Raw genomic sequence first — 12,294 nt, 5'->3', positions numbered from 1 at the left:
CTTCAAGAGCAAAATAGCTGTGTGTGTATGGAGGTCAGCATTTGTTTCAATAATTTAGTGATTTGATAATCAAGCTCTAAAGCTATTACAAACTTTAACAGTAAAGCATAATACATATAATACCTAAAACATGACCACAGCTCCTGCAAGGATCATTCAAACTAGCAAGTGGTTGGGAAACATCCAGCCTTGGTGGATTTGGTGGAGGGTTGGGGTTTTTCCATCCATTACACTTACACCCATCTTCTGCCTGTATATAAAAAAAAAAAGAAAAAGTTACCTACTTGTTTGTTTTGAATTTCATGGAAAGCTACACAAGAGCTATCTGTCTGTGCCAGCCATGCCTAATTTAGCAGTGTAAAACTAGTGAGAAGGTATATAGTCATCACCATCCACTGCTAGCTCTTGGGCTACTCTTTTACCAAAGAATAGTGGAATTAGTCCTCACATCATAACATCCCCATGGCTGAAAGGTCAAGCATGTTTGTTGTGACAGGGATTAAAACATAAAACCTTCAGATTACGAGTCGAGCACCCTAATCACCTGGCCATGCTGGGCCTGTTACCTAGTTGAAGAAGTCTCAATTTATTGTTTCAACCTGCATTTCATAAGGATATTTTCTTGGGATTTCTCTAACCTTTGATGCTAAGATGATACCAAATGTAGAATGAAATTTGGTTAAAACAAACTGATTTGTACAATTTATCTTGAAAGACAGCAGAATAAATATAGTCACAATTTATTATTTAGTTTTTGCATGTCACAGCATATGTGCACATTATATGTACATACAAGCTACAGAAAATTTATTCATTAAGATATCAGATAATTTGGAGATAAAATAAGCTTACATGGTTCAAAGATTAGATAAATGTGTGAAAAAGTATAACATTTTGTTATAATTGAGCACAAGTATTTTCTTTATCTACACACAGGAATATATATATATATATATATATATATATATAAACATGCACACACAGTATGAAATACAGAAGTCATATGACTGAAGATAGCTTAAGACTTAGTTATCTTGAAGTTTTTTTATTTAAAATTATGGTGTTTCAATTTTTAATAAACATGACTTCATCAAGTTGCAATGTTTATAAATATTTTTTTTTATTATTATTATTACATTTATCATTAAATAAGCTTACTGTTTAGTAAGTATGGCAGTAATGCTCATGAAACACAAATTGTTGAAAGTTTTACTAAAATCAACCCTAATATGATAAGGAGAATATCACATCACACAGGGAGACATATCTTACATCATGAAAATGAAGGCAGGCAGACAGACAGACATTTTGGGTTATTAATCAAACCTTCTGTCAGTCTGTGTCAATATGAGATATGTAAATATGTAATAAATTCTTTATTTCATAAACACTTTTTGCCCATCCCAGTTTGCCACTTAAACAAATACCAAATATTATTAATCACCCTCTATTGCATGTAAAAATAAATAGTCTTAATTACGAATAATAAACTATAAAGGCTTCTATGATCACACTGCCATTGGTCATCTGTTGGTATCATTACAATTAGCACTGGTTTTGGTCCTATGAGAATACCTAGCCAGGTTGGACCTGCTTAGCAATATAATGAAACACAGAACTGAAACTGTTATATGTAAAACTTCACATACTATACTTATCACATTTGGCCAATATAATTATTACTCTTTGAGAAATCTAATATTCAATATGTTTTAATTTAATGCTGTACATCACTATGAATTATTGGAACAGGAAATACTGTTGCAGTGTAGCAAGTGTGAATACATGACTACTAGTGTATCTGGTCTATATTTATCTATATCAATCCCCTGAGGCATTTGATGGTAACCTAGCAAAAGAAATCCTGCCTGGTGACCAGACTTGAAAAGAGGGGTTTAAAGAGAACAAATCAAAGTTACTAATAATAGATATAGTAAAAACTTTATAGCATAACAAATGCTTGGACTTGCATTGGAATATATACAGTCAGAAAGTCACATGCATCCTACAGTGACAGTATTAACCGTTTGTACCTTAATAGTCAACAACCACATCATGATAAACAAATAGCCTAGCATAACTTGCAATTGAACAAGATAAATGTAATATGTTAATTGCTTAGGTTTGTGTTGGAGTAGATATATTCAGTTTCTGTATTGATCATCTCAATTGTGCAATTTACACTACATCATGGAAAGCAATTTATATAGTGTAACTAGTGTTAGGTGCTGGATAAAATAACTTCGAAATGCTTAGATTTACAATAGATTAGGAAGTCCAGGATAAAGAATGTCATGCATAATCCATAACTATTACATTATTTTATGAAACCAATATTCTTATACTTATTGAAATTTGTATGAAAAGTGGTGCAATTGTCAATGGCATGCATTTTAATGAAAAAAATCACACTTACCACAAAACTGATAAAGAAAATTAGTGTGCAAAACCTTTTTCAATCCATAACAGTGTGTGTCAGTGACCTTCGCTAATTAATTTTGCTCAACAGCCAGTACTCAAAGTATGGCAGAAATATTGTTGTTGTTTTTTATGTTCATCTCATAATTTGTTTTGTTGTTAAGCACAAAGCTACAAAATGGGCTCTGTCTGCTGCAGGTATCTAAATCTGACATTTTAGACTTACTAACAAGTTATCTAATAGATGTAAATAGAGGAAATTTAATTTTTGTCTTAAATCTTTAGTTGCTTGAATTGATGAATGAATGTGTGACCAAAAAATAAAAGCATCAAACAGTACAACTGTGACTAAAAATCTGATTTTCTTATAGTACTGTTGCAGTTTATAGTTCTCTGAACACTTGACACCATACTGCTACTGATAAGTGTGAGGAATATCAGAGCATCACATCATTTACTTTATATAACCATGTACCACTACATATGATGTTGACATTTCACTAGTTTTAATACTGATGATGGTATCTCTATGTACCACCTTAGAATTATTCTCTCTCTCTCTTAGGTCAATTAAAGCTATTGGATAAAACATTGACCACATTCTCTACTTTATACAAATATTTCATCTGTTTCCATATTTGCTATTAGCAAAGCGATTTTTGTTTTTATCAACTAGATACGTCTCAAATAGCTTGAGTCACATCCCGTGGTTTTGTGTGTGTGTGTGTGTGTGTGTGTGTGTGTGTATGCTTGCTAATTTGTTTACTTCAGAAAGAATAATCTCTATTCAAAAGAATAAACAGATGAGTTACTATAATGATACTTTGTATTAAATAATTTATGCTATGAAGATAATCATAGTTATCAGCTTGGTTTCTGTAGCATAGGGATATTACAGGTTGCCCAATGATGTGTTGTGCTGTGGATACAAAAGATTGTATTAATCTTGAAATGATTATCTTTTGTTACAGACCAGCATTTGATGGGCTAAGTGGCCTTTAGTCACTTTGTTTAAAAGCAACTTGTGTTTAAACACATAAATATGCAGATATGAATATAAAAGGATGAGTTTGGTTATTAAATGGTAGAAAGTTTACCTACATAAGCTGTCTTTCTGTCACATTACTCATTGTGCTTTATGTTGGTTCTCACATAGATGACAATGTTGCTAGATTAAGATTCATTGTGTTATTTCTGAAAAAAAAAAGTTCATTACAACAATTAAAATTATGGATTTTAAACACATGATAACTAAAAAAAGTGATTTCAAAATGTATATTTACTCCATTAGATATCTGTTCTTATCAATATTCACTTACTTTGCATGAGGAATAGATTGCAAGTTTTTCCAGTTTCTTGTTTCTAGGCCAGCTTTTCACCTGTGCTTTTTTTTGAGCAATACGCTGAAGATTATTCTGCCTATTTGATTCACCTCCTGAACTTTTCACATGACTGTTAAGCTGTGATTGGCCAGGAGAAGGCTCTGTTGGTCCACTGCTTGAAGACATGTTTCTTTCATTCATTATTCCATAACCTAAAAATGAAACAGAAGGTGGAACATACAATAATTTTCAAATAACATCTATGAATCATCTTTTAGGACTTACAACTTTCTTTAAAATAGTGCAAATGTATTTCTGATGAACTCCACTTTTAATAAACCTAGCTTTCAAAGATTATTCACCAAGACTTACTTGAAATCAATGGGATGTAACTTATTTTTAAATCTAATGAACAGAGTGAAACAGTAGTGTTCTGTTAATTAATTACACTTATTTAATACACAATGTTATAAAAATAAAAATAATCTATGCAAGTAACTTATACAATGTACATACAACTAATTAACAAATGTTTCCTTACACAGAAGACATTCACAAAGTAATGAATCCAAAGATGGAATATTTTATAAATTAGGATTTCTGAAATTTTAATAAATCTAATATGTCCCAAAATAAACTGTTGGCATATGGTAGAGCATGTCTTTCTTATCACAAAGCCACATTGGGCTATCTGCTGTGTCCTCCAAGGGGAATTGAACCCCTGATTTCAGCACATTTAAATCCAAAGACTTGCCACTGTGTCCCAGCAGAGGATATATGGTAGCTTCTCTCTAAATTTATTAACATAACAGTTACTTTACAAACAAATAAAACCTCCATACATTTTGTTATACTTTTATGTATCCAAATAATATAAAATGCAAATAAATTTTATATTAAAAATGTAAACTGAAAGTAATGTAAAAGATCCACTAAATCTTTTAAAAGGAAGACAAAAGAAAACAAAAAAACAGGAAAACTATGTTACTGTTAATGAATTTTGTTGTTGCTATTGCTAATGTAAATTTACTTTTACTATACTTTATATTTTACATATTCAGTATCATTATCAGGCCTATACACACTTTAACACTAGTAACAATATTAGTCTACCACCACCACCAAAGCAACTTAGTACTTATAACGTTGCATTTATTACGTTTCCGTTTCAAAAAATATACTAGTATGTGTTTTATAACTACGGTAAAACACCCTACCGGCATCTTCGTTAACATTACTGTTGCTTTCTGCACTGTCATAAAAAAAATTAAAAAACGCTGCATAAAAACATTCAGTAAATCAGATTCAAAACCCCCAAGACCAATAGATGAATTGATGACTAGTTTTTGTACCTACGACATTCAATTCAGATCATATATTAAAAACTTGAATGAAAATACGATACATTACACATGCTGATGTACAAAAAATACGAAAAGAAAAATCATACTTCCTAATAACGTACAAACTGTTATTCTTAACTATAACTAATAACAACGTACGCTTAACACTAAGCCAGATATAGCGCCATCTCTGGAGGTGAAAGTATAAGTAAAATAATAATTTTATCCTATTTGCTCACTTCCAGTATTATTTTATTGCTTGATTAAAACTAACCACAACTTATTAAAAATATTATTAAGCCTGAAAACATATCTTTATTTGTTAGCTAGTCTTTACAGTTCCCAAACTAACTTAGGTCTTATATCGTTTAATTAAAGGAGTATTGAACAAAACTAAGAAGTAAAAATTTAAAAAATTAAAAAAACAAGTTAGTTAATAGAAATTTATTAATTTAATGTAAATAAAACTTTATTAGTATAAAAGTAAATTAAACAACTGTACACAGTCATTGCTCAGATAAATCTAATATTTCATAAGTATTTAGAGCGAAGCGTAATTTGCAATTAGTTTTTGGCTGACATACACGTTTAACGTACTGACTAGGAAGGCATGAGAATAGGGCATCTTTTTTTTTCTTCCCCTTATATGCAATGTTTGGTGACGTGTGGTCTAGCATTAACTGTTTGAGTTTAAAACAAATATTTCATTCCAGGAAGAAAATAAGAAAAAAACAATGACGTTGTGAATACCAAATCACACAAAATAATAATATATCAGTTTACCAGAAAAGAGAAACTTATTCACTATTTTTTTTTGTTTAGAATTAAACACAAAGCTACACAATGGGCTATCTGTGTTCTGCCCACCACGGGTATCGAAACCCGATTTTTAGTGTGGAAGTCCGCAAACATACTACTGTGCTACTGAGACTTTCACTAAACAACAATACAAAACTTTTCTGAAAATAACATTAAATAACAAATCAAGATAAAGCTAATACCTGCCATAATCTACAGTAATGTATATAATACGTGAAAAGGTATGGCTCATTAATGAAAAAATGTCATTTTTCAAGAATCGTAAGGCAAACTTTTGTGGGAGGAGAGGAGGTAGAGGAAACTATTGGGACTGTGGATTGCCTCAGGTACATATAAAGTATAAACCATAAGATGCAAACATATTATTTTTAATTCCTATTAATTTAGTTTTATAAATATTTTTATGACCTAAAACTAAACACTGAATTTTTCTGTATAAACACTTGTGTGTGTGTGTGTAATAACTCGTAGTGAGCAAGGTGTAAAATCGGGTGTATCATTTCGTAATTGTTGAAAATTTTTACGAAGGAAAAAAAAGGTGCTTATGTGGCATAAGAGCAAGAAGACGAAGGTTCAAGCCAATCTAGCTTCTTCTCCGTGCACATCACTAATAATCTATTTATTTTTATAAGAAGTAAATGTTACGTAATTCTAATTTAACTACTTTCGCTAGTCTCGCTTAATGTCCCATCGTAGGATTTTTATTTCCTTTCCATACCAAGAGATTATATACCATATGACTTACAACTCTGTGTTTGTAGTACATAACTACATACATGAACCTTTCAGGAACCTCTTAATATGGAAACTAATCTTTTAATATCCAGTATGCATAAAAAAGGAGGAAAACTAGCGCTTAAAGCAAATGAAAAATAGCTGAAGAATAAAAAATATATAAGACAAACAAGCACAGATAGCCCTTGAGTAGCTTTGCGAGAAATTCAAAAACAAACAAACAAACAAACAAACAATAAGACAAACAAAACCTTAACAGAAAACAAAATAGAAAACGCCATTTTACAGCCTCTTACCTTTATAAATAATCAAATAAGTTTACAGATAGGCATGTAAAGGAGTAAAATACTCACATAGTGTAATAAAACAAAGAATACATTTGTAAATTATCGAGCACATTTCATAAATCGATACGCATATTTAATATATGAACAGACAGTTTAATAACACGAATGTAGTGTTATAAATTGCTAAATACATTCAATAAATCAAGATATATTTCTCTGTCAGTTTATAAATAACATTTCTAATATAATTTATAATTTTCTCTGGAAACAAAAATGAAAGAACCAATAAGTAAATAATTGATTACATAGAGAAAGATAGCTTAAATTGCACAGTCACACTTAGTGTTATATTCATGCTGCGTGAGCATTACCAGTGTTGATTTAACTGTATATGTATATATATATATATGTACTTATCACTGGTAGCGACTGCTCTTCATCGAGAATTTAAGAATCATTGGCATGTAAATACTAAAGATTAAATACACAACTAACCTGACTTGGCACTAAATAGTATGATAAAAACAAAGTGATATTAAAAAATTTATTTACAACAGTTACGAAGATCAGTAACACTAGTAGAATATTTTGTAACAGTCAAGCAAAATCTCTTTATTTGCTTAAAATTATTGACAATTAAAATCAATTTCTGAAAATGTTGTGATTGAATGTATTCTCTTATTTTTCTATCAAACTATGGACGAATAAAAGTATTCAAATTCTAAATAAGTTTTATGTTATCTTGTATGTTTCGGTTAATTACTCGATTAATGAATTGACAACTAATTTGTTTAAACAGTAAAGTTCAGTCTTTTGTCTTGATGTTTTAGTTTATTAAATACCCATATACATAACATATTTTAGTGTCTTTGAGACATAACCTTGGTTATTAATCAGTATTACAACGAATATCTATTTTCACTTAAGTTTTACTTATTTTAAAATTAATCTTTACGTTTAATTTGCTTGCAGTCGATATCAAGTTCCACATTTTAAAGAGCGTCTTTAATCTAAGACTAAACATTATTTACACTTTACTCGTCGAATATTGATTACTGTATAACAAATATAACAGTTTTGAAAGGGGATTTCAATACCCCTGATGGACAGAGCACAGGTAGCTTCGTGCTTAATTTGAAACAAACCAAACTAATTGTAAAATATATAAGAATGGAATAAATTGTCAGAAAAAGCAGAAAGTACTGTCAATCGTTGTGTACAAGTTACATAGCCTTATTAAAAGACAATGCAATCAAAAAACAAACTTAGGTAAGCCATTTTCGTTTTAGAAAACAAAAATAAAAATTAAATAGCAAATATTTCACTGGTGTGTATGTAATAAACTACTGATATTACAATATACAAAGTATGCATAACAGTTTATTATAAGCTATGTTCTTATAATAGTATAATTTATAAATGTATAAAGAATAATATAAAAGTTTTACATTATGTAAATTTTTAAAAAATATAGTTTTACTCTTACACTATCTCATGCAAAGATACAAGTATATTTTACACCTTCAGATAGCTGACAAGTCTATTCACATTTAGTAATATTGGCTATTTGATTTGATGTATGTATATTTTATACTCATATTTTTTTAATTAAAAAGGTTTTATCTCTTTCTTTTCTTCATCGAATAAATCTGTCTCCAACTATTTTGTTTGAATATATGATGGCTGTAGATCAGCTTCTCAATTTATCTTTAAGTAGTTATAATTTATATTTGAGTAGTTATAAGTTACTCAACAAGTATACAAAAACTGTACTACATTAATCATGACTTTACGTAAGCATAAAAAAACAACAAGCAGACAAGTTATACATTTCTTTCGAATTTCAAACTGAAATTTTTTGTTAATATGATGACGCCCATCATAATACACATCTGAGTGTGAAATTATCAGAACAAACACTAATTCAGTGTATATATATATGCAGTAATACATTATATTTTAATAAGCCTACTTGAAAAGGCGTAAGCGAAATTAATTTATAATAATAATACGAACACAATTAACAGGGGTACAACTATTTAGAAGCTTAACACCCTAATGATACTTATTTTTATTTACTTTCTTGTCTGACTTATATCCATAACAATCAACCACACTTTCATTTGATGATATTATTATTTTTCATCTTGACACGCTGAGCGGGTTTATTTTATTTTATTTTCCCTTTCTCCAATGGATAATACAATAAGTTATTTATTTTACACAAAATATATATCATCTATTTAGTTGTATTTCAGTATTTTTTATCACTAGCGTAAAAGCCCGTCAAAAATTATACGAAACCACGATAAATCAAAACTAAAACTATTTCATACAAAACACCAAATAAATATGAAATTTTCCTTTCCAGGAATTTGCTGCATATTATTCCTGAATCAGTTATATATAACTGACTAAACATTTTACATATTGGTGCCTCTGGATAGAAGGTTCCCATGATCGAAGATACGGACGTGCATATGCACCCTGCGAATTTATATGAAAAACAAGGCAAATATTAGCGTCAATCTATTTTTGGGAACTATAACGAAAACGCTTTCTTTAAAACAGACTGAATATACCAATTATCTCCAGGGAAGAGGATGTCTTTTTCTTAAAAGAAAAATAGTCATGTATGCAATCACATGATCACTGTATGTTTTAACCTTTTAAAACATCCTCTTCGGATCCTACCTAGCTTGACGTCGTAATAATGTGGATGATGTTGTGTCACACATATAACACCGTTCATGATCTGGTCTTTAACCGGCTTTTGTATAGAAAAAAAAAGTGCTAAAATGTAGCAGCTATTTACGCCTACGTTAGCGATTAAATACAACAAAAGTGAAAACGGGCAATCTAAAGTAGAAGTATTATAAGAGAAAAAATATAATATGACTCGCGTAATTGGCGAAATTCGAAGAAAACGAGCAGACCGACTGACTGACTGAGAAATACTTGGCTTTTATATATATTGGTATCCAAATGTATCTTTCGCAGGAGCCTACATGATTCTTTGAATCCTGTGTAGGATCAACATAATACATATGTTGTAAGATGCATTGAATTTCGTGCAGCGAGAATATTTACTGAATTCTGAGCAATATCTTATACAAGATTCTGGTATGATTATAAGGTATCATAAAGGATGTTATAAAAGATACTGTCCAAAACTAAAATTAGGAAAAAATATAATGTGTAACATGTACAACGTTATACGAAGTAATAACTTATATACCACGATCACGTACACACAGTACAGGGAATATTTATTTTTAGAATTTCACGCGAAGTTACACGAAGGTCATTTAGAAGTGTAAGACTAGAGGTAAGGCAACTAGTTATCAACACCCACCGCCAACTCTTGGGCAGCTCTTTTGCCAACGAATAGTGGGATTGATCGTTACGTTACAACGTGCCCATGGCTGAAAGGACGATCATGTTTGGTGTGATGAGGATTCGAACCCATAACACTCAGATTACGAGTCGCACGCTCTAACTACCTGGCCATGTCACACTAAAATTAGCTACCTGCAATAATAATAAAATATATCTGAAAAAAAGTTATCCCGTAATAAATGTATTTGCTATAAAGAACGACATCAGAACAAAGTAAAACTGAATAAAGAGTAATGGAAAGGTACAAATTAAGGGTGGAATTATTCCAACAGACATTAGTAGCTAAAACAGCTCAGCAGTCCAAGAAGCTAAAACCACAGTAAACAGAGCAAATTATCAGAAATATTTATGTCAACAAAACTAGTTATGACACATTAGCGTGTCTTTTTTTTACTTTCTTGCTGTCTTCATGAGCATGAGGAGGACACATGAACGTATCGAAATTATTTTCTTCTACATAAAAACTTCTAAAAGTTTTTCACTTTATTTTCTGTGATACTTCAACAGAGTCGGAAAAGCTTTTTTATGTCAATGCTTTACTTTGGAAATGCAAACAAAATAATAATAAAGATATAAAATAAAAACGAAATGCAATGCAATTCTAAAGAGAGGCACATAATAAACAAACATTATAACAATAAGTACGAAGAAAAGAAATGGATATAAGATAGAAAAAAAAGGTATTATACTGAGAAAAAATAGAAAATATTGAAAGTGTTTGTTTTGTGTTTTAATTGTTGTTTTTTTTGTTTTAAAAAAGATATCGGAAGGCTATCTGCGGTAGTCGTCCCCAGTTTAGTGGTGTAAGACTAGAGGGTCCATCCACCTGCAACTCTTGGGCTGCTCTTATAGCAACGAATAATGGGATTGATTGTTACATTGTCATGCCTCCACTGTGACTAGATCAGGCATGGTGTTATGTGTACGACTCTACATCATACACATCATTATGACGTTAAGCTAAGTAGGATCCGAATAGGATGTTTTAAAAGGTTTAAAAGAAAATGCATCCACTTGAGTGTCCGTAAGAAAAACAACAACATCGATCTAGTCTGGATATTATTTAAAGCACAAAGGCAGAATACATTTTCCAAATGCGCTATTTTTACTAAACTTTTACTTGATTTACCTAACAAGACAAAAATCTACTTATATGTTCCTGTTGTCTAACTAATTTTATTTAAAATACAAACGCAGAACACATGTTCCTAATCTGCTATTCTTTTACAAACGTTTACCGTTTTTAGGAAGTAGTTTTGTATGTATCTTTATACATTGCTTTTTAGTGTGTATCTATTATTTTATTCATACTTTTATGCTGAAGTTATTTTTAGATTTTCTTTTATTCGTTCTTTTTAAAGAACTTATTTAATGAGTCAACTCACCGATAAATGTTGAACTGAATACATGCCATACCGCTGTCCCGTAGTAAAACAGCAGTAAGTCTTCAGACGCTAAAATCCGAGGTATGATTTCCAACGGTGTACAAAGCGAATAGGTAATGTGCTTTGCTTCAAAACACACACCAACTCATTTTCATGAATAAATAACTGATTTACCTAACAGAGTAATAATACAGTTTACAGTACAGTAACAACAAATTATAAATCATAACTCAAAATAAAGGGGAAAGTGATATTATATGGCCAAATAAAGTCTTAAATGTGAGTAGCGACCTAAAATTATTTAATATACGCTAGAACACTGAACGCACCAAGATAGGGGGTGGGTGGCTGGTGACACGTTTTCGGAGCCGCAGTGCTGTGGTTTGGTTTGGTTTGTTTTGAATTTCGTGCAAAGCTACACGAGGGCTATCTGCGCTAGTTGTCCTTACGGTACCAGTGTAAGACTAGAGGGAAGGCGGCTAGTAATGATCATCCACCGCCAACTCCTGGGCTACTCTTTTAGCAATAAATAGTGGGATTGACTGTAGCGTTATAACGCCCACACGGCTGAAAGGGCGAGCGTGTT

The 12,294-nt window shown here is 30.9% G+C and overlaps 1 protein-coding gene across 9 annotated transcripts in view; it reads right to left on the bottom strand.

The window, feature by feature from the left end:
* Gcn5 (Gcn5 acetyltransferase) overlaps positions 1 to 5,278 on the bottom strand; it is a 75,600-nt gene extending 70,322 nt beyond the window's left edge. For 2 of the 9 annotated variants that reach the window (XM_076492508.1, XM_076492515.1), the window contains exons 1-3: positions 5,191 to 5,275; positions 3,738 to 3,952; positions 124 to 250 (exon numbers count right to left, since the gene is read on the bottom strand). In XM_076492508.1, the coding sequence (XP_076348623.1) occupies positions 124 to 250; positions 3,738 to 3,941 (331 nt within the window). In that variant the 5' untranslated portion in view covers positions 3,942 to 3,952; positions 5,191 to 5,275. Of the gene's footprint in view, positions 1 to 123; positions 251 to 3,737; positions 3,953 to 4,281; positions 4,396 to 4,825; positions 4,845 to 4,957 lie in introns of those variants that run through there. The other 7 variants (XM_076492507.1, XM_076492514.1, XM_076492511.1 and 4 more) reach the window with 6 other exon arrangements.
* Positions 5,279 to 12,294: the final 7,016 nt, after the last annotated feature.

This window comes from Tachypleus tridentatus, chromosome 3 (assembly GCF_004210375.1).
Source record: "Tachypleus tridentatus isolate NWPU-2018 chromosome 3, ASM421037v1, whole genome shotgun sequence".
NCBI classification, from domain to species: domain Eukaryota; kingdom Metazoa; phylum Arthropoda; class Merostomata; order Xiphosura; family Limulidae; genus Tachypleus; species Tachypleus tridentatus.
The sequence above is the reverse complement of the archived record's forward strand: the minus strand, read 5'-3'. Positions and strand labels throughout refer to the sequence as shown.